At 42.1% G+C, this 22,818-nt stretch overlaps 1 protein-coding gene across 4 annotated transcripts in view; it reads right to left on the reverse strand.

Moving 5' to 3' along the window:
- ANKS1A (ankyrin repeat and sterile alpha motif domain containing 1A) overlaps positions 1 to 22,818 on the reverse strand; it is a 343,365-nt gene that overhangs the window by 94,195 nt on the left and 226,352 nt on the right. For 2 of the 4 annotated variants that reach the window (XM_053706843.1, XM_053706841.1), the window contains 9 exons: positions 21,968 to 22,055; positions 21,753 to 21,796; positions 21,487 to 21,607; positions 20,540 to 20,904; positions 19,521 to 19,559; positions 18,950 to 19,016; positions 18,759 to 18,865; positions 18,500 to 18,598; positions 18,248 to 18,388 (listed from right to left, as the gene is read on the reverse strand). In XM_053706843.1, coding sequence (XP_053562818.1) covers positions 18,248 to 18,388; positions 18,500 to 18,598; positions 18,759 to 18,865; positions 18,950 to 19,016; positions 19,521 to 19,559; positions 20,540 to 20,904; positions 21,487 to 21,607; positions 21,753 to 21,796; positions 21,968 to 22,055 — 1,071 coding nt within the window. The remainder of the gene's footprint in view (positions 1 to 18,247; positions 18,389 to 18,499; positions 18,599 to 18,758; positions 18,866 to 18,949; positions 19,017 to 19,520; positions 19,560 to 20,539; positions 20,905 to 21,486; positions 21,608 to 21,752; positions 21,797 to 21,967; positions 22,056 to 22,818) is intronic. The other 2 variants (XM_053706844.1, XM_053706842.1) reach the window with 1 other exon arrangement.

Genomic DNA, 22,818 nt, shown 5'->3' on the forward strand with positions numbered 1-22,818 from the left:
GAAAACAAATGAACGATTCTCTCTTCAGAAGAGGCCAGGACTGAAGAGCTCTGAAAATTGCACGGAGTTCCAAAATATTGATCGGTAATCTCACCTCCTGAGATTCCCAAACCCCTTGTGCTGTCAGAGACCCCCACACAGCTCCCCAACCTGTAAGACTTGCATCTGTTGAAATTACAGTCCAGGTCGGAAGAGCAAAAGAAGCCCCCTGAACTAAACGATGGTGATCTGTCCACCACGTCAGAGTGTGTCGTACAATCGGTTTTAAAGATATTAATTGAGATATCTTTGTGTAATCCCTGCACCATTGGTTCAGCATACAAAGCTGAAGAGGTCGCATGTGAAAACGAGCAAAGGGGATCGCGTCCGATGCAGCAGTCATAAGACCTAGAATTTCCATGCATAAGGCTACCGAAGGGAATGATTGTGACTGAAGGTTTCAACAAGCTGAAATAAATTTTAGACGTCTCTTGTCTGTCATGGACACTGAATCTATTTGGAAACTCAAAAAGGTTACCCTTGTCTGAGGAATCAATGAACTTTTTAGTGAATTGATCCTCCAACCATGATTTTGAAGAAACAACAAAAGTCGATTCGTATGAAATTCTGCTAAATGTGAAGACTGAGCAAGTACCAAGATATTGTCCAAATAAGGAAATACCTCAATACCCTGTTCTCTGATTACAGATAGAAGGGCACCGAGAACCTTTGTAAAAATTCTTGGAGCTGTTGCTAGGCCAAACGGCAGAGCCACAAACTGGTAATGCTTGTCTAGGAAAGAGAATCTCAGAAACTGATATTGAGCTGGATTAATCGGAATATGAAGATATGCATCCTGTAAATCTATTGTAGACATATAATGCCCTTGCTGAACAAAAGGCAGGATAGTCCTTACAGTTACCATTTTGAATGTTGGTATCCTTACATAACGATTCAATATTTTTAGATCCAGAACTGGTCTGAAGGAATTCTCCTTCTTTGGTACAATGAAGAGATTCGAATAAAACCCCAGCCCCTGTTCCAGAACTGGAACTGGCATAATTACTCCAGCCAACTCTAGATCTGAAACACATTTCAGAAATGCTTGAGCTTTCGCTGGGTTTACTGGGACACGGGAAAGAAAGAATCTCTTTGCAGGAGGTCTTATCTTGAAACCAATTTTGTTCCCTTCTGAAATAACGTTCTGAATCCAAAGATTGTGAACAGAATTGATCCAAATTTCTTTGAAAAAACGTAATCTGCCCCCTACCAGCTGAGCTGGAATGAGGGCCGCACCTTCATGTGGACTTAGAAGCTGGCTTTGCTTTTCTAGAAGGCTTGGATTTATTCCAGACTGGAGATGGTTTCCAAACTGAAACTGTTCCTGAGGATGAAGGATCAGGCTTTTGTTCTTTGTTGAAACGAAAGGAACGAAAACGATTATTAGCCCTGTTTTTACCCTTAGATTTTTTATCCTGTGGTAAAAAAGTTCCTTTCCCACCAGTAACAGTTGAGATAATAGAATCCAACTGAGAACCAAATAATTTATTACCCTGGAAAGAAAGGGAAAGTAGAGTCGATTTAGAAGACATATCAGCATTCCAAGTTTTAAGCCATAAAGCTCTTCTAGCTAAAATAGCTAGAGACATAAACCTGACATCAAATCTGATAATATCAAAAATGGCATCACAGATAAAATTATTAGCATGTTGAAGAAGAATAATAATGTTATGAGAATCATGATCTGTTACTTGTTGCGCTAAAGTTTCCAACCAAAAAGTTGAAGCTGCAGCAACATCCGCCAAAGATATAGCAGGTCTAAGAAGATTACCTGAACACAAATAAGCTTTTCTTAGAAAGGATTCAATTTTCCTATCTAAAAGATCCTTAAAGGAAGTACCATCTGCCGTAGGAATAGTAGTACGTTTAGCAAGGGTAGAGATAGCCCCATCAACTTTAGGGATTTTGTCCCAAAACTCTAATCTGTCAGACGGCACAGGATATAATTGCTTAAAACGTTTAGAAGGAGTAAATGAATTACCCAAATTATTCCATTCCCTGGAAATTACTTCAGAAATAGCACCAGGGACAGGAAAAACTTCTGGAATAACTACAGGAGATTTAAAGACCTTGTCTAAACGTTTAGATTTAGTATCAAGAGGACCAGAATCCTCAATTTCTAATGCAATTAGGACTTCTTTAAGTAAAGAACGAATAAATTCCATTTTAAATAAATAACATAATTTATGCTTACCTGATAAATTCCTTTCTCCTGTAGTGTAGTCAGTCCACGGGTCATCATTACTTCTGGGATATTAACTCCTCCCCAACAGGAAGTGCAAGAGGATCACCCAAGCAGAGCTGCTATATAGCTCCTCCCCTCTACGTCACACCCAGTCATTCGACCGAGAACCAAACGAGAAAGGAGAAACTATAGGGTGCAGTGGTGACTGGAGTATAATTTAAAAATTTAGACCTGCCATAAAAAACAGGGCGGGCCGTGGACTGACTACACTACAGGAGAAAGGAATTTATCAGGTAAGCATAAATTATGTTTTCTCCTGTTAAGTGTAGTCAGTCCACGGGTCATCATTACTTCTGGGATACCAATACCAAAGCTAAAGTACACGGACGACGGGAGGGACAGGCAGGATCTTTATACGGAAGGGACCACTGCCTGAAGAACCTTTCTTCCAAAAACAGCCTCCGAAGAAGCAAAAGTGTCAAATTTGTAAAATTTGGAAAAAGTATGAAGAGAAGACCAAGTTGCAGCCTTGCAAATCTGTTCAACAGATGCCTCATTCTTAAAGGCCCAAGTGGAAGCCACAGCTCTAGTAGAATGAGCTGTAATTCTTTCAGGAGGCTGCTGTCCAGCAGTCTCATAGGCTAAACGTATTATGCTACGAAGCCAAAAAGAGAGAGAGGTAGCAGAAGCTTTTTGACCTCTCCTCTGTCCAGAATAAACGACAAACAGGGAAGAAGTTTGGCGAAAATCTTTAGTTGCCTGTAAATAAAATTTCAGGGCACGAACTACATCCAGATTGTGTAGAAGTCGTTCCTTCTTTGAAGAAGGGTTAGGACACAATGATGGGACAACAATCTCCTGATTGATATTCCTATTAGTGACTACCTTAGGTAAGAACCCAGGTTTAGTACGCAGAACTACCTTGTCTGAATGAAAAATCAGATAAGGAGAATCACAATGTAAGGCCGATAACTCAGAGACTCTTCGAGCCGAGGAAATAGCCATTAAAAACAGAACTTTCCAAGATAACAATTTAATATCAATGGAATGAAGGGGTTCAAACGGAACACCCTGTAAAACGTTAAGAACTAAATTTAAGCTCCATGGTGGAGCAACAGTTTTAAACACAGGCTTAATCCTGGCCAAAGCCTGGCAAAAAGCCTGAACGTCCGGAACTTCTGACAGACGTTTGTGTAAAAGAATGGACAGAGCTGAAATCTATCCCTTTAAGGAACTAGCGGATAAACCCTTTTCTAAACCCTCTTGTAGAAAAGACAATATCCTAGGAATCCTAACCTTACTCCATGAGTAACTCTTGGATTCGCACCAAAGTAAGTATTTACGACATATTTTATGGTAAATCTTTCTGGTAACAGGTTTCCTAGCCTGTATTAAGGTATCAATTACTGACTCCGAAAATCCACGCTTTGATAAAATCAAGCGTTCAATTTCTAAGCAGTCAGCTTCAGAGAAATAAGATTTTGATGTTTGAAAGGACCCTGAATTAGAAGGTCCTGTCTCAGAGGCAGAGACCAAGGTGGACAGGATGACATGTCCACTAGATCTGCATACCAGGTCCTGCGTGGCCACGCAGGCGCTATTAGAATCACTGATGCTCTCTCCTCTTTGATCCTGGCAATCAATCGAGGAAGCATCGGGAAGGGTGGAAACACATAGGCCATCCCGAAGGTCCAAGGTGCTGTCAAAGCATCTACCAGGACCGCTCCCGGGTCCCTGGACCCGTAACAAGGAAGCTTGGCGTTCTGGCGAGACGCCATGAGATCTCTCTCTGGTTTGCCCCAAAGTCGAAGTATTTGGGCAAAGACCTCCGGATGAAGTTCCCACTCCCCCGGATGAAAAGTCTGACGACTTAGGAAATCCGCCTCCCAGTTCTCCACTCCAGGAATGTGGATCGCTGACAGGTGGCAAGAGTGAGACTCTGCCCAGCGAATTATCTTTGATACTTCCATCATCGCTAGGGAGCTTCTTGTCCCTCCTTGATGGTTGATGTAAGCTACAGTCGTGATGTTGTCCGACTGAAACCTGATGAACCCCCGAGTTGTTAACTGAGGCCAAGCCAGAAGGGCATTGAGAACTGCTCTTAATTTCAGAATGTTTATTGGAAGGAGACTCTCCTCCTGAGTCCATGATCCCTGAGCCTTCAGGGAATTCCAGACAGCGCCCCAACCTAGTAGGCTGGCGTCTGTTGTTACAATTGTCCAATCTGGTCTGCTGAATGGCATCCCCCTGGACAGATGTGGCAGAGAAAGCCACCATAGAAGAGAATTTCTGGTCTCTTGATCCAGATTCAGAGTAGGGGACAAATCTGAGTAATCCCCATTCCACTGACTTAGCATGCACAATTGCAGCGGTCTGAGATGTAGGCGTGCAAAGGGTACTATGTCCATTGCCGCTACCATTAAGCCGATTACCTCCATGCATTGAGCCACTGACGGGTGATGAATGGAATGAAGGACACGGCAAGCATTTTGAAGCTTTGTTAACCTGCCTTCTGTCAGGTAGATCTTCATTTCTACAAGAAGGGAACTCTTGTGAGTGGAAAGAGAGAACTTTTCTCTTCGTTCACCTTCCACCCATGCGACCTTAGAAATGCCAGGACTAACTCTGTATGAGACTTGGCAGTCTGAAAGCTTGACGCTTGTATCAGAATGTCGTCTAGGTACGGAGCCACCGAAATTCCTCGCGGTCTTAGTACCGCCAGAAGAGCGCCCAGAACCTTTGTGAAGATTCTTGGAGCCGTAGCCAATCCGAATGGAAGAGCTACAAACTGGTAATGCCTGTCTAGGAAGGCAAACCTTAGATACCGGTAATGATCTTTGTGAATCGGTATGTGAAGGTAAGCGTCCTTTAAATCCACTGTGGTCATGTACTGACCCTTTTGGATCATGGGTAAGATTGTCCGAATAGTTTCCATTTTGAACGATGGAACTCTTAGGAATTTGTTTAAGATCTTTAAATCCAAGATTGGTCTGAAGGTTCCTTCTTTCTTGGGAACCACAAACAGATTTGAGTAAAACCCCTCTCCGTGCTCCGACCGCGGAACCGGGTGGATAACTCCCATTAGCAAAAGATCTTGTACACAGCGTAGAAACGCCTCTTTCTTTATTTGGTTTGTTGACAACCTTGAAAGATGAAATCTCCCTTTTGGGGGAGAGATTTTGAAGTCCAGAAGATATCCCTGAGATATGATCTCTAACGCCCAGGGATCCTGGACATCTCTTGCCCAAGCCTGGGCGAAGAGAGAAAGTCTGCCCCCCACTAGATCCGTTCCCGGATCGGGGGCCCTCAATTCATGCTGTCTTAAAGGCAGCAGCAGGTTTTCTGGCCTGCTTGCCCTTGTTCCAGGACTGGTTAGGTTTGCAGCCTTGTCTGTAGCGAGCAACAGCTCCTTCCTGTTTTGGTGCAGAGGAAGTTGATGCTGCTCCTGCCTTGAAGTTACGAAAGGCACGAAAATTAGACTGTCTAGCCCTAGGTTTGGCTCTGTCTTGAGGCAGGGCATGGCCTTTACCTCCTGTAATGTCAGCGATAATTTCTTTCAAACCGGGCCCGAATAAGGTCTGCCCTTTGAAAGGTATATTAAGCAATTTAGATTTAGAAGTAACATCAGCTGACCAGGATTTTAGCCACAGTGCTCTACGTGCCTGAATGGCGAATCCGGAATTCTTAGCCGTAAGTTTAGTTAAATGTACTACGGCATCTGAAATAAATGAATTAGCTAGCTTAAGGGTTTTAAGCTTATTTGAAATCTCATCTATAGTTATTGAGTCAAGAGTCTCTTCCAGAGACTCGGACCAAAATGCGGCCGCAGCCATGACAGACGCAATACATGCAAGGGGTTGCAATATAAAACCTTGTTGAACAAACATTTTCTTAAGGTAACCCTCTAATTTTTTATCCATTGGATCTGAAAAGGCACAGCTATCCTCCACCGGGATAGTGGTACGCTTAGCCAGAGTAGAAACCGCTCCCTCCACCTTAGGGACCATCTGCCATAAGTCCCGTGTGGTGGCGTCTATTGGAAACATTTTTCTAAATACAGGAGGGGGGGAAAAGGGTACACCGGGCCTATCCCACTCCTTAGTAATTATCTCTGTAAGTCTCTTAGGTACAGGAAATACATCGGTACTCGCTGGTACTGCATAGTATCTATCCAGCCTACATAATTTCTCTGGGATTGCAACGGTGTTACAATCATTCAGAGCCGCTAATACCTCCCCTAGCAGTACGCGGAGGTTTTCCAGTTTAAACTTAATGTTTGAAATGTCTGAATCCACTCTATTTGGATCAGATCCGTCACCTGCAGATTGAAGCTCTCCGTCCTCATGTTCTGCAAATTGTGACGCAGTATCTGACATGGCCCTAATATTATCAGCGCACTCTGTTCTCACCCCAGAGTGATCTCGCTTACCTCTAAGTTCTGGTAATTTAGACAAAACTTCAGTCATAACATTAGCCATGTCCTGTAGTGTGATTTGTAATGGCCGCCCTGAAGTACTCGGCGTTACAATATCACGCACCTCCCGAGCGGGAGATGCAGGTACTGACACGTGAGGCAAGTTAGTCGGCATAACTTCCCCCTCGTTGTTTGGTGAATGATGTTCAATTTGTACAGATTGACTTTTATTTAAAGTAGCATCAATGCAATTAGTACATAAATTTCTATTGGGCTCCACCTTGGCTTTTGCACATATAGCACAGAGATATTCCTCTGAGTCAGACATGTTTAACAAACTAGCAATTAAACTAGCAAACTTGGAAATACTTTTCAACTCAATTTACAAGTAATATGAAAAACGCACTGTGCCTTTAAGAAGCACAGAAAAAAAAAAACTATGACAGTTGAATAACAATGAACTGGAGAAATTATAAAAACCAAATTTTTACCGGTAAAGGTATAAATTTAGCAAAGGATTGCCCCCATTAGCAATGGATAACTAACCCTTAATAGCAGAAAAAAATGTACAAAATATAAACGTTTTTTATCACAGTCAAAGCACAATCTCACAGGTCTGCTGTGAGTGATTACCTCCCTCAAAATAATTTTTGAAGACCCTTGAGCTCTGTAGAGACGATCCGGATCATGCAGGGAGAGAAACAGACTTTTGACTGAATTTCTGATGCGTAGCAAAAGCGCCAAAATAGGCCCCTCCCCCTCACACACAGCAGTGAGGGAAGTTCAGTAAACTGTCTTAAATTAAAATAAACGACAGCCAAGTGGAAAAACAGTTCCCAAAACAATTTTTCACCCAGTACCTCAGATAATTAAACGATTTAACATGCCAGCAAAACATTTAAAATCAAATAATATGAAATGTCATTAAACAGCCTGTTGCTAGACGTTCCCACTGCAAGTTAGGCTAAATGTTATATGCATATAGTATTATCCCAGTGAAGTGCCATTCCCCAGAATACTGAAGTGTAAACATATATACATAACAGCCTGATACCAGTTGCTACTACTGCATTTAAGGCTGAACTTACATTATATCGATATTGGCAGTATTTTCTCAGTCAATTCCATTCCTCAGAAAATAATATACTGCAACATACCTCTTTGCAGGTGAACCTGCCCGCTGTCCCCTGATCTGAAGTTTACCTCACTCCTCAGAATGGCCGAGAACAGCAAAATGAATCTTAGCTACGCCGGCTAAAATCATCCAAAAACTTAGGTAGATTCTTCTTCAAATTCTACCTGAGAAGGAACAACACACTCCGGTGCTGTTTTAAAATAACAAACTTTTGATTGAAGATATAAAAACTAAGTATAATCACCACAGTCCTCTCACACATCCTATCTATTAGTTGGGTGCAAGAGAATGACTGGGTGTGACGTAGAGGGGAGGAGCTATATAGCAGCTCTGCTTGGGTGATCCTCTTGCACTTCCTGTTGGGGAGGAGTTAATATCCCAGAAGTAATGATGACCCGTGGACTGACTACACTTAACAGGAGAAATGAAGATTTATCAGCATCAACCTCTGAAACAGAATCCTCTGAACCAGAAGAATCATTAGAATCAGAATGATGATGTTCATTTAAAAATTCATCTGGATAAAGAGAAGTTTTAAAAGACTTTTTATGTTTACTAGAAGGAGGAATAACAGACATAGCCTTCTTAATAGATTCAGAAACAAAATCTCTTATGTTATCAGGAACACTCTGAACATTAGATGTTGATGGAACTGCAACAGGTAATGGTATTTTACTAAAGGAAATATTTTCTGCATTAACAAGTTTGTCATGACATTTAATACAAACAACAGCTGGAGGAACAGCTACCAAAAGTTTACAGCAGATACACTTAGCTTTGGTAGTTCCAGCACCAGGCAGCGATTTTCCTGAAGTATCTTCTGGCTCAGATGCAACATGAGACATCTTGCAATATGTAAGAGAAAAAACAACATATAAAGCAAAATTGATCAAATTCCTTAAATGACAGTTTCAGGAATGGGAAAAAATGCCAAAGAACAAGCTTCTAGCAACCAGAAGCAATGAAAAATGAGACTTAAATAATGTGGAGACAAAAGCGACGCCCATATTTTTTTAGCGCCAAATAAGACGCCCACATTATTTGGCGCCTAAATGCTTTTGGCGCCAAAAATGACGCCACATCCGGAACGCCGACATTTTTGGCGCAAAAGAGACACATATGACGCCGGAAACAGAAAAGATTTTTTGCGCCAAAAAAGTCTGCGCCAAGAATGACGCAATAAAATGAAGCATTTTCAGCCCCCGCGAGCCTAACAGCCCACAGGGAAAAAGTCAAATTTTTTAAGGTAAGAAAAAATGATTGATTCAAATGCATCATCCCAAATATGAAACTGACAGTCTGAAAATAAGGAATGTTGAACATCCTGAGTCAAGGCAAATAAATGTTTGAATACATATATTTAGAACTTTATAAAAAAAAGCGCCCAACCATAGCTTAGAGTGTCACAGAAAATAAGACTTACTTACCCCAGGACACTCGTCTACATGTTGTAGAAAGCCAAACCAGTACTGAAACGAAAATCAGCAGAGGTAATGGTATATATATAAGAGTATATCGTCGATCTGAAAAGGGAGGTAAGAGATGAATCTCTACGACCGATAACAGAGAACCTATGAAATAGACCCCGTAGAAGGAGATCATTGCATTCAAATAGGCAATACTCTCCTCACATCCCTCTGACATTCACTGCACGCTGAGAGGAAAACCGGGCTCCAACCTGTTGCGGAGCGCATATCAACGTAGAATCTAGCACAAACTTACTTCATCACCTCCATAGGAGGCAAAGTTTGTAAAAACTGATTTGTGGGTGTGTAATCCAAACCTGGACCGAATAATGTTTTACCTTTAAACACCAGCGATAGAAGTCTCTATTTTGAAACCATATCCGCTGGCCATGACTAACTAGAGAGCCCTTCTGGCGAGCACAGCAAAACCAGAGGTCTTAGCATTAAGCAAATTATCTGTATAATTGCATCACAAATTAAGGAATTGGCCATCCTCAGGGCTCGAATGCGGTCCTGAATATCCTCTAATGGAGACTCGACCAAAATCAGCTCAGAAAGGCAGTCACACCAGAAGGTGGCAGCTCCCGCCACAGCCGCAATTACCTTCAGCAGGCTGAAAAAGTAAACCCATTTAAATAAACATCTTTCTCAGGTACCCCTCTAATTCATGTCCAAAGAATCCTTAAAGCATGTACTATCCTCTGGTAGGATAGTGGTAAGCTTTGCTAGAGTGGAAATAGCACCATCCACCTTTGGGTACCGTACTCCACACCTCCAAATGAGAGAATCTGCGGAATCTGTTGGCGCTCTACAAATAACCGATAATAATAGTCTAGAACTGGAAATATTTTCTTAAAATTTGGAGAAGGGTAAAAGGAATACCTGGTTTCTCCCATTCTTTAGATATAATGTCTGCCATCAACAAAAGGACTGGGAACACTTCAGGGGTCTTTGACTTAGATTGGAAAACCATATCCAGCTTGTGAACCCTTTTTTTCTCAGATGGTTTAGTCTCAGGTACAACCAACGTAGACAAAACCTCTTTAAGTAAATATCTTAGGTGTTACATTTTAAATCTAAAATGAATGTCCTATGCCTCTTGAATTTTTTCACTAGAGGAGCTAGGGGATGAAAGTTCTCTCTCAGAACTTGCCGAGGAATCTTCCTCATCAGAAAATTGAACATGACTGACCTCTGAGGCCTCAATAGAGCTGCTGGTCCTAATTTCAGAGGCGTCATGTTTAACCTTCCTCCTCCCTGCAATGGGCATGCGCTCAGGGCAGCAGTAACTGCCGATTGTAACTGAGCTGCAAAATCAATAGGGAAGGGGGTAACCCCTGAGGATGTCTGACGTGGATCGCTGGGGAACTGCATGTGAGGGACTTGGAGGGATAGACTGGGGTAGTAGCACAGGCATATCGGGGTTAACGGAATCTGCAAGGTCACAGGGGTTTTGCCGAGTCAACCTGGGCTGAAGGAGATAGTGCAGTATAGAAGACATAAGTTACATAATTGAGCTGGGGGGCACACTGTAGTCATTCTGCAAAGCATACATTTATTTGACTATATTAGAGCAGGAGGGTTCACCTCCTCGTGACTAAAGCCAGATATAATAAATCCTCCATTATGTCAGACAGTAGCAACACCACCTCCCTGCAAGCCACCGTTGCGCTGCCGATCCACTCTCAGAAAATTCGGTACACAGTGTGTAACACAATTCTCCAAGTGGGGCAGGAAAGTGCGCCAAATTATACATAACGCCAGCACGGCTCCCGCTCTGCTGTGCTATTAATGTCGAGCACCGTTGTAACTGCGCATCTTAACAACCACAATAGCGATCTGCTCCCTCATAGGTAGCTAGGAATGGACAATATATGGAACTCCACCGGAGTCTTCCAGAGTACAGAGAATCCCACATAAATGGTGTGCAACGGCATTCGATAGTCTTTGGTTAAAACAGGAACTGTCGCAGCTGAGAAAAAAAACGTCTAAAACACATTCAGTTTTCCTTACTGCCCACCTCCAAGTGTCCTCTTCCCTGTTTCAATGTCACAGCAACACAAATTAGGGGGGTTAAGGGGAGTTCAGGGACTTACCAGAGGTCTTCATCCAGTACGGATCCCATCTGCTGTCCTAGGCAGCATCCGCAGCAGCCCCAGGTCTGACAGTATCTATCTTCATCCTGACAGGTACCTGTGACACAAGTAAGATCAGAGTAACTAGCACTGTTTGTAAAAAAGGGAGGATAGCATAAGAATACTGGAAGGAGGCATGGGAACTTCCCTGCAACATCCAGGCGCTAACATTCACCAAAACTCTACTAAGAGAATTAGATGGCTACTAACAGCTACCCTGTCCTCTCTTGCAGGAAACAATCCATTGAGTACAATAAAATCAGAATATTCAGCAGCGCACCTCTCTCTGCCAACCTCTATGAAATGAGGCAAAGAACAACTGAGAGGGTAGGGGAAGTTGGGGGGGGGGGGGTATTTAATGCTTTGTATGGGGTGTCTTTGCCTCCTCCAAGTGGCCAGGTGAAGTATTTCCCATAGGTAATCAATGAATTTGTGGACTCTCACTGTCATAAGAAAGAAATTTAAGACAAAGCAGGTGACTAACAAGTCAATCCAAAATAAGTCTCAGTAGAGGAAACATCTGAACAAAAAATATGATGTAAATACATAGAGGTCTAAAGGTCTGCCTTATACAACCCATCTTGCAAGCAGCACCAGAAGGATAATCCCTAGTAAATAGAAAACACAAATCCACTGCATGTCAATAAAGGGTGAAATGAAAAGGTAGAAGGGAGAAAAAAAAAAGAAAAAGTACCTTCAGAACAGAGAGTTAGCACTGTCAAGAGTATAAGAAAAGTGAAGCCTCAGCATGCATAGGAGAGTCTAAAAAAACAAATTATGCTTACCTGATAATTTAATTTCCTTCTGTATGAGGAGAGTCCACGGCATCATTCCTTACTATTGGGAAATACTGAACCTGCCCACCAGGAGAAGGGAAAGACACCCCAGCCAAAGGGTCAAATACTCCCCCCACTTCCCTCATATGCCAGTCATTCTGCCAAGGGAACAAGGAACAGTAGGAGAAATATCAGGGTATAAGAGGTGCCGAAAGAGGAAAACAAATTTTGGTCCGCCCATCGGAGTAAACTTCATACAGAAGGAAATAAAATTATCAGGTAAGCATAATTTATGTTTTCCTTATTAATATGAGGAGAGTCCACTGCATCATTCCTTACTGTTGGGAAAACTATACCCAAGCTCTAGAGGACACTGAATGATAACGGGAGGGGTAAAGAAAAGGCGGACCCTAATCTGAGGGCACCACAGCCTGTAAAACCTCTCTCTACAAAAACATAAAATTTGTGGAATTCTGAAAAAGTATGTAAGGACCACCAGGTAGCCGCCTTACAAATCTGATCCATAGAGGCCTCGTTCATAAAGGCCCAAGAGGAAGCCACCGCTCTAGTGGAATGAGCCGTAATCCTCTGAGGAGGTCTAAGACCCGCTGACTCGTAAGCTAAGCGTATAACACTCCTCAACCAAAAAAGATAAGGAATTTGAAGAGGCCTTCAGACCCTTAAGCTTCCCAGAATAGATAACAAACAAGGACGAAGTTCGTCTAAAATCCTTAGTAGCTTGAAGATAAAACTTCAAAGCTTGAACGACATCCAGATTATGAAGTAAGCGTTATTTTGAAAAAGGATTAGGACACAAGGAAGGAACCACAATCTCCTGATTGATGTTACGATCAGAGATCAGACACAACCTTAGGAAGAAAACCCAAGCGGGTACGTAGAACAGCCTTATCCTTGTGAAACACCAGATAAGGAGGCTCACATTGCAAGGCCGCCATCTCAGAAACTCTGCATGCCAACACAATAGCCAATAGAAAAAGAACCTTCCAGGACAATAATTTAATGTCAAGCGAATGCATAGTCTCACACAGAGCCCATTCCAAAACCTAAGAGCAAGATTCAAACTCCAAGGTGGAGCGTTAGATCTAAACACAAGTCTGATTCTGATCAGAGCTTTAATGAAGGATTGCACGTCAGGGAGCTCTGCGAGTCTCTAGTGAAGCAAAATAGAAAGGGCCGATATCTGTCCCCTCAGGGAACTGGCAGAAAGGCCCTTCTCCAGACCCTCCTGGAGAAATGAAAGAATCCTTGCAGTATTGACCTTATGCCAGGCGAAACCACGCTCTTCACACCAGAATAAGTAAGCTCTCCACACCTTATGGTAGATGCGACGAGTAACTGGTTTACAAGCCTGAATGAGAGTGTCAATAACCCTCTCAGAGAAACCTCTCTTGGCTAAGACTAAGCGTTCAATCTCCACATAGTCAGCCTCAGAGAATCTAGATTTTGATGAACAAAGGGACCCTGTTCCAGCAGATCCCTGCGACAAAGTAACCTCCATGTATCACTGATGCTTGCTCCTACTTGATGCGGGCCACTACACGAGTAAGTGGTAACGGTGGAAAAATGTAGATGGGATTGAACCTCCAAGGCACTGCTAATGCATCTATTAGCTCCGCCTAAGGATCCATGGACAGCGACCCATATCTGGGTAGCTTGGAGTTGAGCCGGGGCGCCATGAGATCTAGCCATCTGTTGCAAATCTCCGCAAAAACCTTGGGATGGAGACACCATTCCCCCGGGTGAAAGGATTGTCTGCTGAGAAAAACCCCTTACCAGTTGTCCGCACCCGGAATGTGGATCGCTGACAGAAAGCAGTGGTAGGCCTCCGCCCATTCAAGAATCGGAGATACTTCTCTCATTACTAGGGAGCTCTCCGTTCCCCCCTGATGGTTGATGTAAGCCACCGAGGTTATGTTGTCTGATTGGAATCTGATAAACTGGGACGAACCCAGAAGAGGCCAAGCCTTCAAAATGTTGATCGGGAGGAGAGATTCCTCTAGAGTCTACAGGCCCTGTGCCTTCCTGGCACCCCAAACAGCTCCCCATCCTGATAGACTAGCGTCCGCAGTCACAATCTACCGGGATGGTCTCAAAAAGGATGTCCCTTGGGACAGGTGATCTGCACAGAGCAACCAAGAGAGCGATTCTCTCAACCAGTTGTCCAGAGAAATCTAATTGCCGTTCCACTGTCTCAGCATGCACAGCTGAAGTGGTCTGAGATGGAACCTAGCAAAAGTAATGATGTCCATGCAGGACACCATGAGACCAATCACCTCCATACACCGAACCACAGAGGGCCTTAAGGAGGTCTGGAGGGCAAGACAAGTGGAAGTTAGCTTGTGACGTCTTTGGTCTGCAAGGAATATCCTCATGGATATGGAATCTATTATAGTACCCAGGAATTCTACCCTGGTACTGGGAGTAAGAGAACTCTTTTCTAAGTTTATCTTCCATCCATGAGATCGAAGAAGTAGAAGATCCTTTGAATGTTCCTCTGCCAGACGACAGGATGGTGCTTGAACCATAATGTCGTCCAAGTATGGCACTACTGCTATACCTCTGGTTCTGGCCACTGCCAGCAAGGCTCCCAGAACCTTCGTAAATCTCTTGGAGCAGTAGCTAGACCAAACGGCAGTGCAATAAACTGGAGGTGCTGGTCCAGGAAAGCAAACCTTAGAAACTTGAAGTGTTCTTTCTGTATAGGAACGTGAAGGTCTCAGCGGGCTTCTTGTATTGCCTAGACTTATTCCAGGACTGAGTCGGCTTCCAAGTCCGCTTGGTTTGCTCTGGCTTTGCGGAGGGCTGCTGAAGTTGGGATTTCATCAGAACTAAAATTAGGACTTTGTCCTTTAGGTTTGTTCTTCTTATCCTGCGGTAAAAAGGCACCTTTGACTCCCTTAACCGTGGAGATAATTGAGTCCAGGCCTGGACGAAATAGAATCTTTCCCTTAAATGGGAGGGAAAGAAGTCTTTACTTCGAAGTCATATCCGCAGACCAGGACTTCAGCCATAGTGCCCTATGGGCTTGAACAGTAAAGCCTGAAGCCTTAGTAATCGGGCGAATAATCTGCATATTTGCATCACAAATAAAAGAATTAGCTACCCTTAATGCCTTAATTCTTTCTTGGATAACATCGAAGGGGACCCGCCACCTCAATCAACTCAGATAAGGAGTCGCACCAGTAGGTAGTCACTCCAGCAACCGTCGCGGCCGGCTGAAATAAATATCCCGTATGCTGAAACATCTTTCTTTACAGAGTTTCTATCTTCATATCCATGAAAAATAAACGAGCGGGATAGCAGTACGCTTAGCAAGCGTGGAAAAAGTGCCATCCAGCTTGGGGATGGAATCCCACAACTCCAATTAAGAGTCCGGAACCAGGAATCATTTTTTAAAAGAAGAAGGGGAAAAAGAAGAACTAAGTCTTTCCCATTCATTCTTAATAATGTTCGCCATCTTTACGGGAACCAGTAAAGCCTGTAGTACAACCCTGTCCTCGTAGTCCTTATCTAATTTAGGAATCAAAGTTTCCTCAGGTAATTTAGGCTCTGGGACCTCTAAAGTAGCCAAAATTTCTTTTAACAGAAAGCGTGAATGTTCAATCCTAAATCTAAAGTCTGGTTCCTCCGCAGCTGGAGGCAGCAGATTCCGAACCAGAAAGAGCATCCTCTGAAGTATCAGAGGCGTCTTCATCAGCGGATAATCTAGTATCATATAACTCAAACAAGCTAGTAGATGACCCCTGGGAATGATAGCAATATTTGACCTTTCGCTTGCGCTTAGCAGGGCAAGGTAAAGCACTATAGACTGCAGACACTGCCATTTGTAACTCCTCAGTAAAGTCTGGCGGTAAAAGAGCCCCTCTAGATGGAGTAATAGGAGTGCTACGGGAAGCTGCATGTGTATTAAGAGATGACTGTAGGGTGCGCACCTCACGGGACGGAGACTCCTTAGAGGTGGACGGCTCAGTGGTACTAAACATATTAACTTTCTTTGACATGATTACATTATCAAGGCATGTGGAACATAATTGAGCATGCAGGTATACCGCGGCCTCCTCACAATATAGACAGGTATTAGATTTAGGTAAAGAGGGAGTACCTTTAATGCATCAGAATCCTCCATAGCTTGCGCTTATAAAGCAGACTTTGATATTAAGAAAAAAACTGCACCTTTATAACCCTAATGGCTGGGACACTCAGCACCTCCTATGACCCAGGCCCAACAGAGAAACCATTTTGTCTCCGGTAAACCGCACAATCAAGAAAGAGGAAATCAGTGTGGCCACACCCGGTCACGTGGTGCACAATGCAGGACCCCTGCTATAGGAAAAAGCATGCCAAGCCTCTCAGGCTGCGCAGCTTACTAAAATGAAAGTAAAAACCAGTACGTTCCAACATTTGCCTGAGCCCACCTTACACATGTTGCAGCATAATCATAAAAAAATAAATTATGTGATTAATCCCCCCTGTTCAATAATCCCCTTCTGGGGATATTAACCCTTGATTCCATACAGATAAAAGGAGTCACACTGTGACCCTGTCTTCTTGCGTTATCATATATGTATAAAAAAATTAAACGATCTTACCGGAATCTATGCCGTGGAACAGAAAGACAGCCTCTCAAGTTTAACAGTCTTTAAGCATCGCTCCTGACATGGACTTGAGTAATGGAAGCAGGCAGTGAAACTCGTCAACACTGATTGCTTAGGAGCTGTTAATACGAGTCTGGATGGATTCACAGAAAGAATCTCCCTGCATCTCCAGACTAATATTCGTCAATGCTCTCACTGAGAGGCTGACAAGACTACTTTAACTTCCAGTCCCATTTCGAAGGGCAGATACCCTTCATAAGGAACTACTCTGTATCTTCTGACACTTCTCTTCCAACCTCCTGTGACGAAAGGCAAAGTATTACTGGGATATGAGGGAAGTGGGGAAGTATTTGAGACTTTGGCTGGGGTATCTTTGCCTCCTCCTGGTGGCCAGGTTTAGTATTTCCCAACAGTAAGGAATGATGCCGTGGACTCTCCTCATATTAAGAAGGAAATAAACCTGGAAAGCCTGATGGCAAATTTCATTGAGACATAAATACTAAAAGGAAAATGATTTCTACCTACAAAGAAGGTACTCACCTGGATGAGCTACTCATGAGTAAAGTAACCACGAGCGGAAGCGACATTTCATAGAGGGAAGTAAAAGATCAGGAAACATAGGGAGATAAAGACAACTGCAGAAAGCATGATCCAAGTGGTCTGATTCACATTGCCCCAATTCTCTGCTTAAATAATGAAATCTTTCTAGAGTTTGTGCAGGACTATGGGTGTGAAAATATGACCTAGAGTAGATTTCCAAAGAACAGCTAGTGGAGTTGTACAGAGGAACACTGAATGTATTGAGGACCACTACAGTTGTCTCAGTACATGGCAAATCCAAGAAAAGTGACAACAGAGAAAGAAACACAAGGGCATGAAAGAATAAAGGTACAAATGTTGTCCATGGAACATTAGCAAAAGCCCAATTTATTTCTCCTGGCAAATAAAGTAATTTAAATAAATCTGACACATGTTCCTGCAGCTGTTCTGTAAACAATATCCCCCACATCAGCCCCAACTGCACTTACTCTGTTTGTACCATACTAAAAAAGACCACAGAGAAGAACCATGGGCCCTACAGCTTACTGTATAAATCATATGAATATATAAAACCTAAGATCAGGCAGTACAGCACCTCCATTTGCCACATAACCAGACCCTTATCCACGCTGTGGATTACTAATGGATTACTAATGGGAGAAGTGACACTAAAAGCTGTATCACTAGCTCCCATTAGTAGGGATGTAAGATTAAAAAAATATTAATAAATAAAAATACATTTATAACACCAGATAACTAGTTCAAATATTGTTACATCCAAGGCACCTGGCAACCCTAAAAGTGAACACTACTACCCAAATTGCTTGACAGGAAAAAAATAAAATAAACACTACATGACCCTCCCCGCAATTCGATATACCACAGGTATAGAGCTATGTAATTTCACATCCCTGAGAGACATAAGGGAAAATACTACTTACATTTACAATCTCAAGTTCCCACAGATTTCGGAGTGTCTCCATAGATGTGTACCCACTACTTAAGAAGCTTGGTGTGTATTGCTGCAAGGATAGCGCCTGTAGCCAGGAGGAGACTGAAATATCCCCAGAGAACGTAGGTAACTAAAGAGAATAAGAAGAGATCATTTGTAAGACTTATGAACTTACTGCTCTCCTGCTTTATGCCATCATCTTTCAAAATATCCACCTATACAAGTAATGTAATGTAGGTACCTTGGGTAATGAAAAGGTTGCCTGCAAAAGTCTGCGCCGATGTTGAATATCTGTTATTCCAATATCTATCAAGTCCTGTTCTTCAAAAATGTTACCTGTCTGTACGAATATATAGTAAGAATAGTAAAGGCAACTGGAAAAAAAAGCTAGGCAAAAAGAATAGAGAGAAAAATTAGAAGCCAAGTGTGTATAAACAAAAAGGTATTATTGGAAGTTTCAAAAGAAAGGTGGAAAGTGTTGCCTATCTTCCCAAACTTACCAGAAAGCGGATGTCATCAAATCCATTCAAAACTAGTTTGCTCTCGTACTGCTGAAGCCCAAGAGACTCCAACCACTGGGCTACACTTTGCTCAGGGACACGAGTTCCTAAGGGTAGGGAAATAAGGTGTTTACTAAGGATTTTTATTCTATACATTTAGCAGTCTCATGCACATACTCTTTTCGTGTTACCTGCCATGACCTGTTGCTCCTGCGAGAACTCAATGCCTTGCCCAATGGAGCTCATTATTTTATCAATCTGTAAGGGTCAGAAAGTGGGAAGAGGTAGGAATTTCAGTTTGGTACACTGAAAAGTGGGGTCAAACTCTAAGGGAAGTGTAGAAGGAAATAGAGGACGAAAGATTGATAGTTGCCTAGCATAACATGCTATGCTGTTGTTTGGATTCCTAGCATGCAATAACTAGCAGACATCTGAATGATGTCTACACAATCTTTCCCTGGCAGTACAGAAGCAGCCGATACCCCCACATCTACACTCATTGCCTTTAGCTTAGGCAATCACTGAGGCAAATAAATAGGTATTTAAACTCCTTACCTTTATAGTGTAAGAAATGGGGGGTATGTTCACACACACAGAAAGCAAAGCCCCATCACCAAACTACAATACTGCAGACAACACAAACAAATGTATTCAATAACCCTAAAACCTAAACACAACCAACCCAGCTTCCCGCAACCTGCCCTTTCAGCCCTTGCTTTAAAAATACAAAATAGTTTTTTCTTTCCCTGGCTGACTTCTTACTTGATGTTTGGGGGGAGTTGCAGGGATCAACTGGAGACACTGTTGGGAGAGTTGCATTGTCAGGGGCCTTTATATAATTGTAGCACCTATATGTCATTAAATATGGCCCTGTACATATTATCCCTCAATAAACACAATATTACCAAATCCAATCCCATACCCATGCATTTCAAATGACAGAGGACCACTATGATCCATATCCCATCACCACATCTTACATTACTAACTAAAACCCAAACGTATATATATTTTTACTTATTATATATTATTTGTGATTCAGACACCATTTATAAAAAGTTTCCAATTTACTTCTATTATCAAATTTGCTTTGATCCCATGATCTTCTTTGTTGAAGAGATACCTAAGTAGGCACTGGGGCACTACATGGCAGGAAACAGTGCTGCCCTCTAGTGCAAACGAATAACATTCTTTCAAAACTGCTGCCATATAGTGCTCCAGAAATGGGCAGGCTCCTAAGCTTACGTCCCTGCTTTTCAACAAGAGATACCAAGAGAACAAAAAAATGATAACAGAAGTACATTAGAAAGTTGTTTAAATTTGCATCCTCTATCTGACTCATAAAAGAAAAAGTTTGGTTTTCATATCCATTTAAAGCATCATTACACTAAAAATGTAATTCCCATGAAATGTTTAAGCATGAGTAATATTAAAAAAATGACTATTTAATAATATATTTAGCTTTTTTTTTACCTACCTAAATTTTACACTATTGCTTGATCAGTGCAGGAGCTCATTTATTTATTGCTGCCCCTTAAGGAATACTTAAGAGGCTTTTCAAGGGTTATCTTAATGGCTTGCAAAATAATGCAAACCCAGCCAAATAATAACAGTTTGAAATGCTTTATTTTGTATGCTGTGCTTTTTATGCAGTATTTCTGCTTTGTATGCATATTTATTTCTTTAAAAAATTAAAAACTATGAACGTAGCTTTAACAACTTTTCTCCTTGTTTACTCTCCCCCCTTCATCTGAATTTCTCCTATTTCCAATACCACTGACCTCATCCCATTCTGAAGTGAAAGAGGGCGATTTTTCTAGTCTCTTCTTGCCTCCTCCAGTTGCGCAGTTTGAAAGTGATTCACTACGACTCCAGTCTTCACTTTCTCCTCCGGCTGGAGGAGAACAAGTCAACAAGTCAGAGTCCGATTTCGACAAGCTGCGGCGTAAAGGCAGTTCCATACGTGTGGCAGCACCGTTTCTGCTGTCCTCTCCTAAAGATTGATCACAGGGTACAAGAGGGTCCCGAACTTCACACACAGGGGAGGAGCCGTGAAGTAGGCCTGAAAAGTGCTGCAGCATGTGTGAATCAGAGCTATCAGCAGAGGCCAGACTCCAACCTCCAGAACTGCTCCTCCGCTGCCCACCTAAGAATGATGATCACAGTAGACAGTTTTGAGAGACAGGAAGAAGAAAAAGCTGGTGAATAGGGAGGAAAAGTGCAGTTAACAGGGCAATAGTTTTATGAAAAAGGGACAGTGATAAGAGATTAGTAAGGGAATGAAAGCAAGAGTGATGGTTAAGACGAGAGAGAGAAAAGGTAAGTGGCAAGGGGATGAAATGGAAATATAACAACTAGTGTAGGATACAAAGACTGAATGAAAAGGCAGCAGATCAAAGTAAGGAGATAAGAGTGAGACGGCCTAAGAAATAAATTACAATCAAAAGCAAAGGGAACGTGTCTGAGCTGCAACTCAGTTGCTGCTCTGGCACTGAATGCTAGACAGCTGGGGTGAGGAACTGAACACTGATCACTATTGTGTGTCTGTGAACCCTGACATTTATAGAGTGCAGAGAGGAGGAGGGAGCCCAAAAGCAAGAGAAAAACACAAGAAAACAAAAAAACAAACTACCTGAGATAGTATGAAATATATAACAAGCCTTATGAGACACTACAAAACAAAATGCAAGAATGTATACACTGCTGGAAGACTCTGCAGATTTCTCACCATTAGGTCGCTCAGAGCCATGGGACTCCCCTTCAGAGTGACCACTGGATAGATCCGATGACCCACGGCGATTTTGGGGGCGCTGTTGGTCTTGTGAGATTGTAGGACGGCGTGATCTAACCTACCGTTTTGAAAGAAAGAGAGATAAAAAATGATCTGTACTAGTACTCTGATATATATTTAGTGAAATATGCACTGGTAGTGAAACAGAAACTAAATATTACAAGCTACACAGCATTTAAGAAACTTGATATAGTATTTCTCACCTGAGGCTGAGGGTTTCCAGCATTTCCTTGAAGCTGCGGTTCTCCTGTATAGATTACAGAGAGCAATTATCTGCATAATCTCAGATCCATGTATACAGCTGTCTCTGCAGATACTTAAATCCTTAATACAGCTGTCATTTAAGAACTTTTATTTTGTGTACAGCTGCCTCTATAGACATTTTCACCTCTCACAAACTAAAAACACACCCCTTTACCTCTGCCATCTGGTCGCTTGGTCTCTGCAGTAAGAAGCAGTTCATAGGGATTCTCCTCCTCTCGTCCTGTGTGCATATTACTGAAAGCCTAAAGAAAGGTCAAGCAAAATGCTTTAGACATGACAGGAAGTGAAAACAAAATAACAAAGATAAAAACACATTTAATTAGGAGAAAAAAATCAAAATATTTGAATTATATACAAATCTGCAGTGTTTGTACATCAGTAGCTTAGATAATGCTCTTTAAAATCTGCAGCCTCCTTTGAATATAAAGAATTTAAAAATGAAAGTTAAATATCAAAATGGCAAATAATAAAGCAATTATCATTATGTTTCACCAGTATATCAGTTTTACAAAATAAGAAAAACCACCAACATTTTAACTGACATAATTAAAAAAGGGAAAATCTAAAAAACAAAACACAAAAAAATAAGCTGTCAAAATAACAAGCAAATATATAAAATGGGGCGAATAAATAGACCGCTCCGGTCTCCAAATGCAACCTAAATTTCTTGCTGGCAAGTAAAATTTAAGTTACCAGCCCGAACGTCAACCTGACATTTTAAGTGGGACATCAGTAACAATAATAAAAAAAAATGCCTTACACATATGCACACACAGGGAAAGGAGGGAAGAAAGGGAAGGTTCTTCCTATAAAACACATTCAAACGACCTCCCCTTATCTCCATGGATCTCCTTGTCAGTTGCTACTTCCCACCCCTAAGGTTGTCTGCGCGGGAAGACATCATGCTAGAGCATTGAGTGATTCTTTTCTGTGTGTGTGAATGAAGTATGGGTTAAACAGACTATATAGTTATGGTAAACAGCTTGCTAATGTAAACTGTGCTGA

The sequence above is a fragment of the Bombina bombina genome, chromosome 3, assembly GCF_027579735.1.
Source record: "Bombina bombina isolate aBomBom1 chromosome 3, aBomBom1.pri, whole genome shotgun sequence".
Taxonomy (NCBI): Eukaryota; Metazoa; Chordata; class Amphibia; order Anura; family Bombinatoridae; genus Bombina; species Bombina bombina.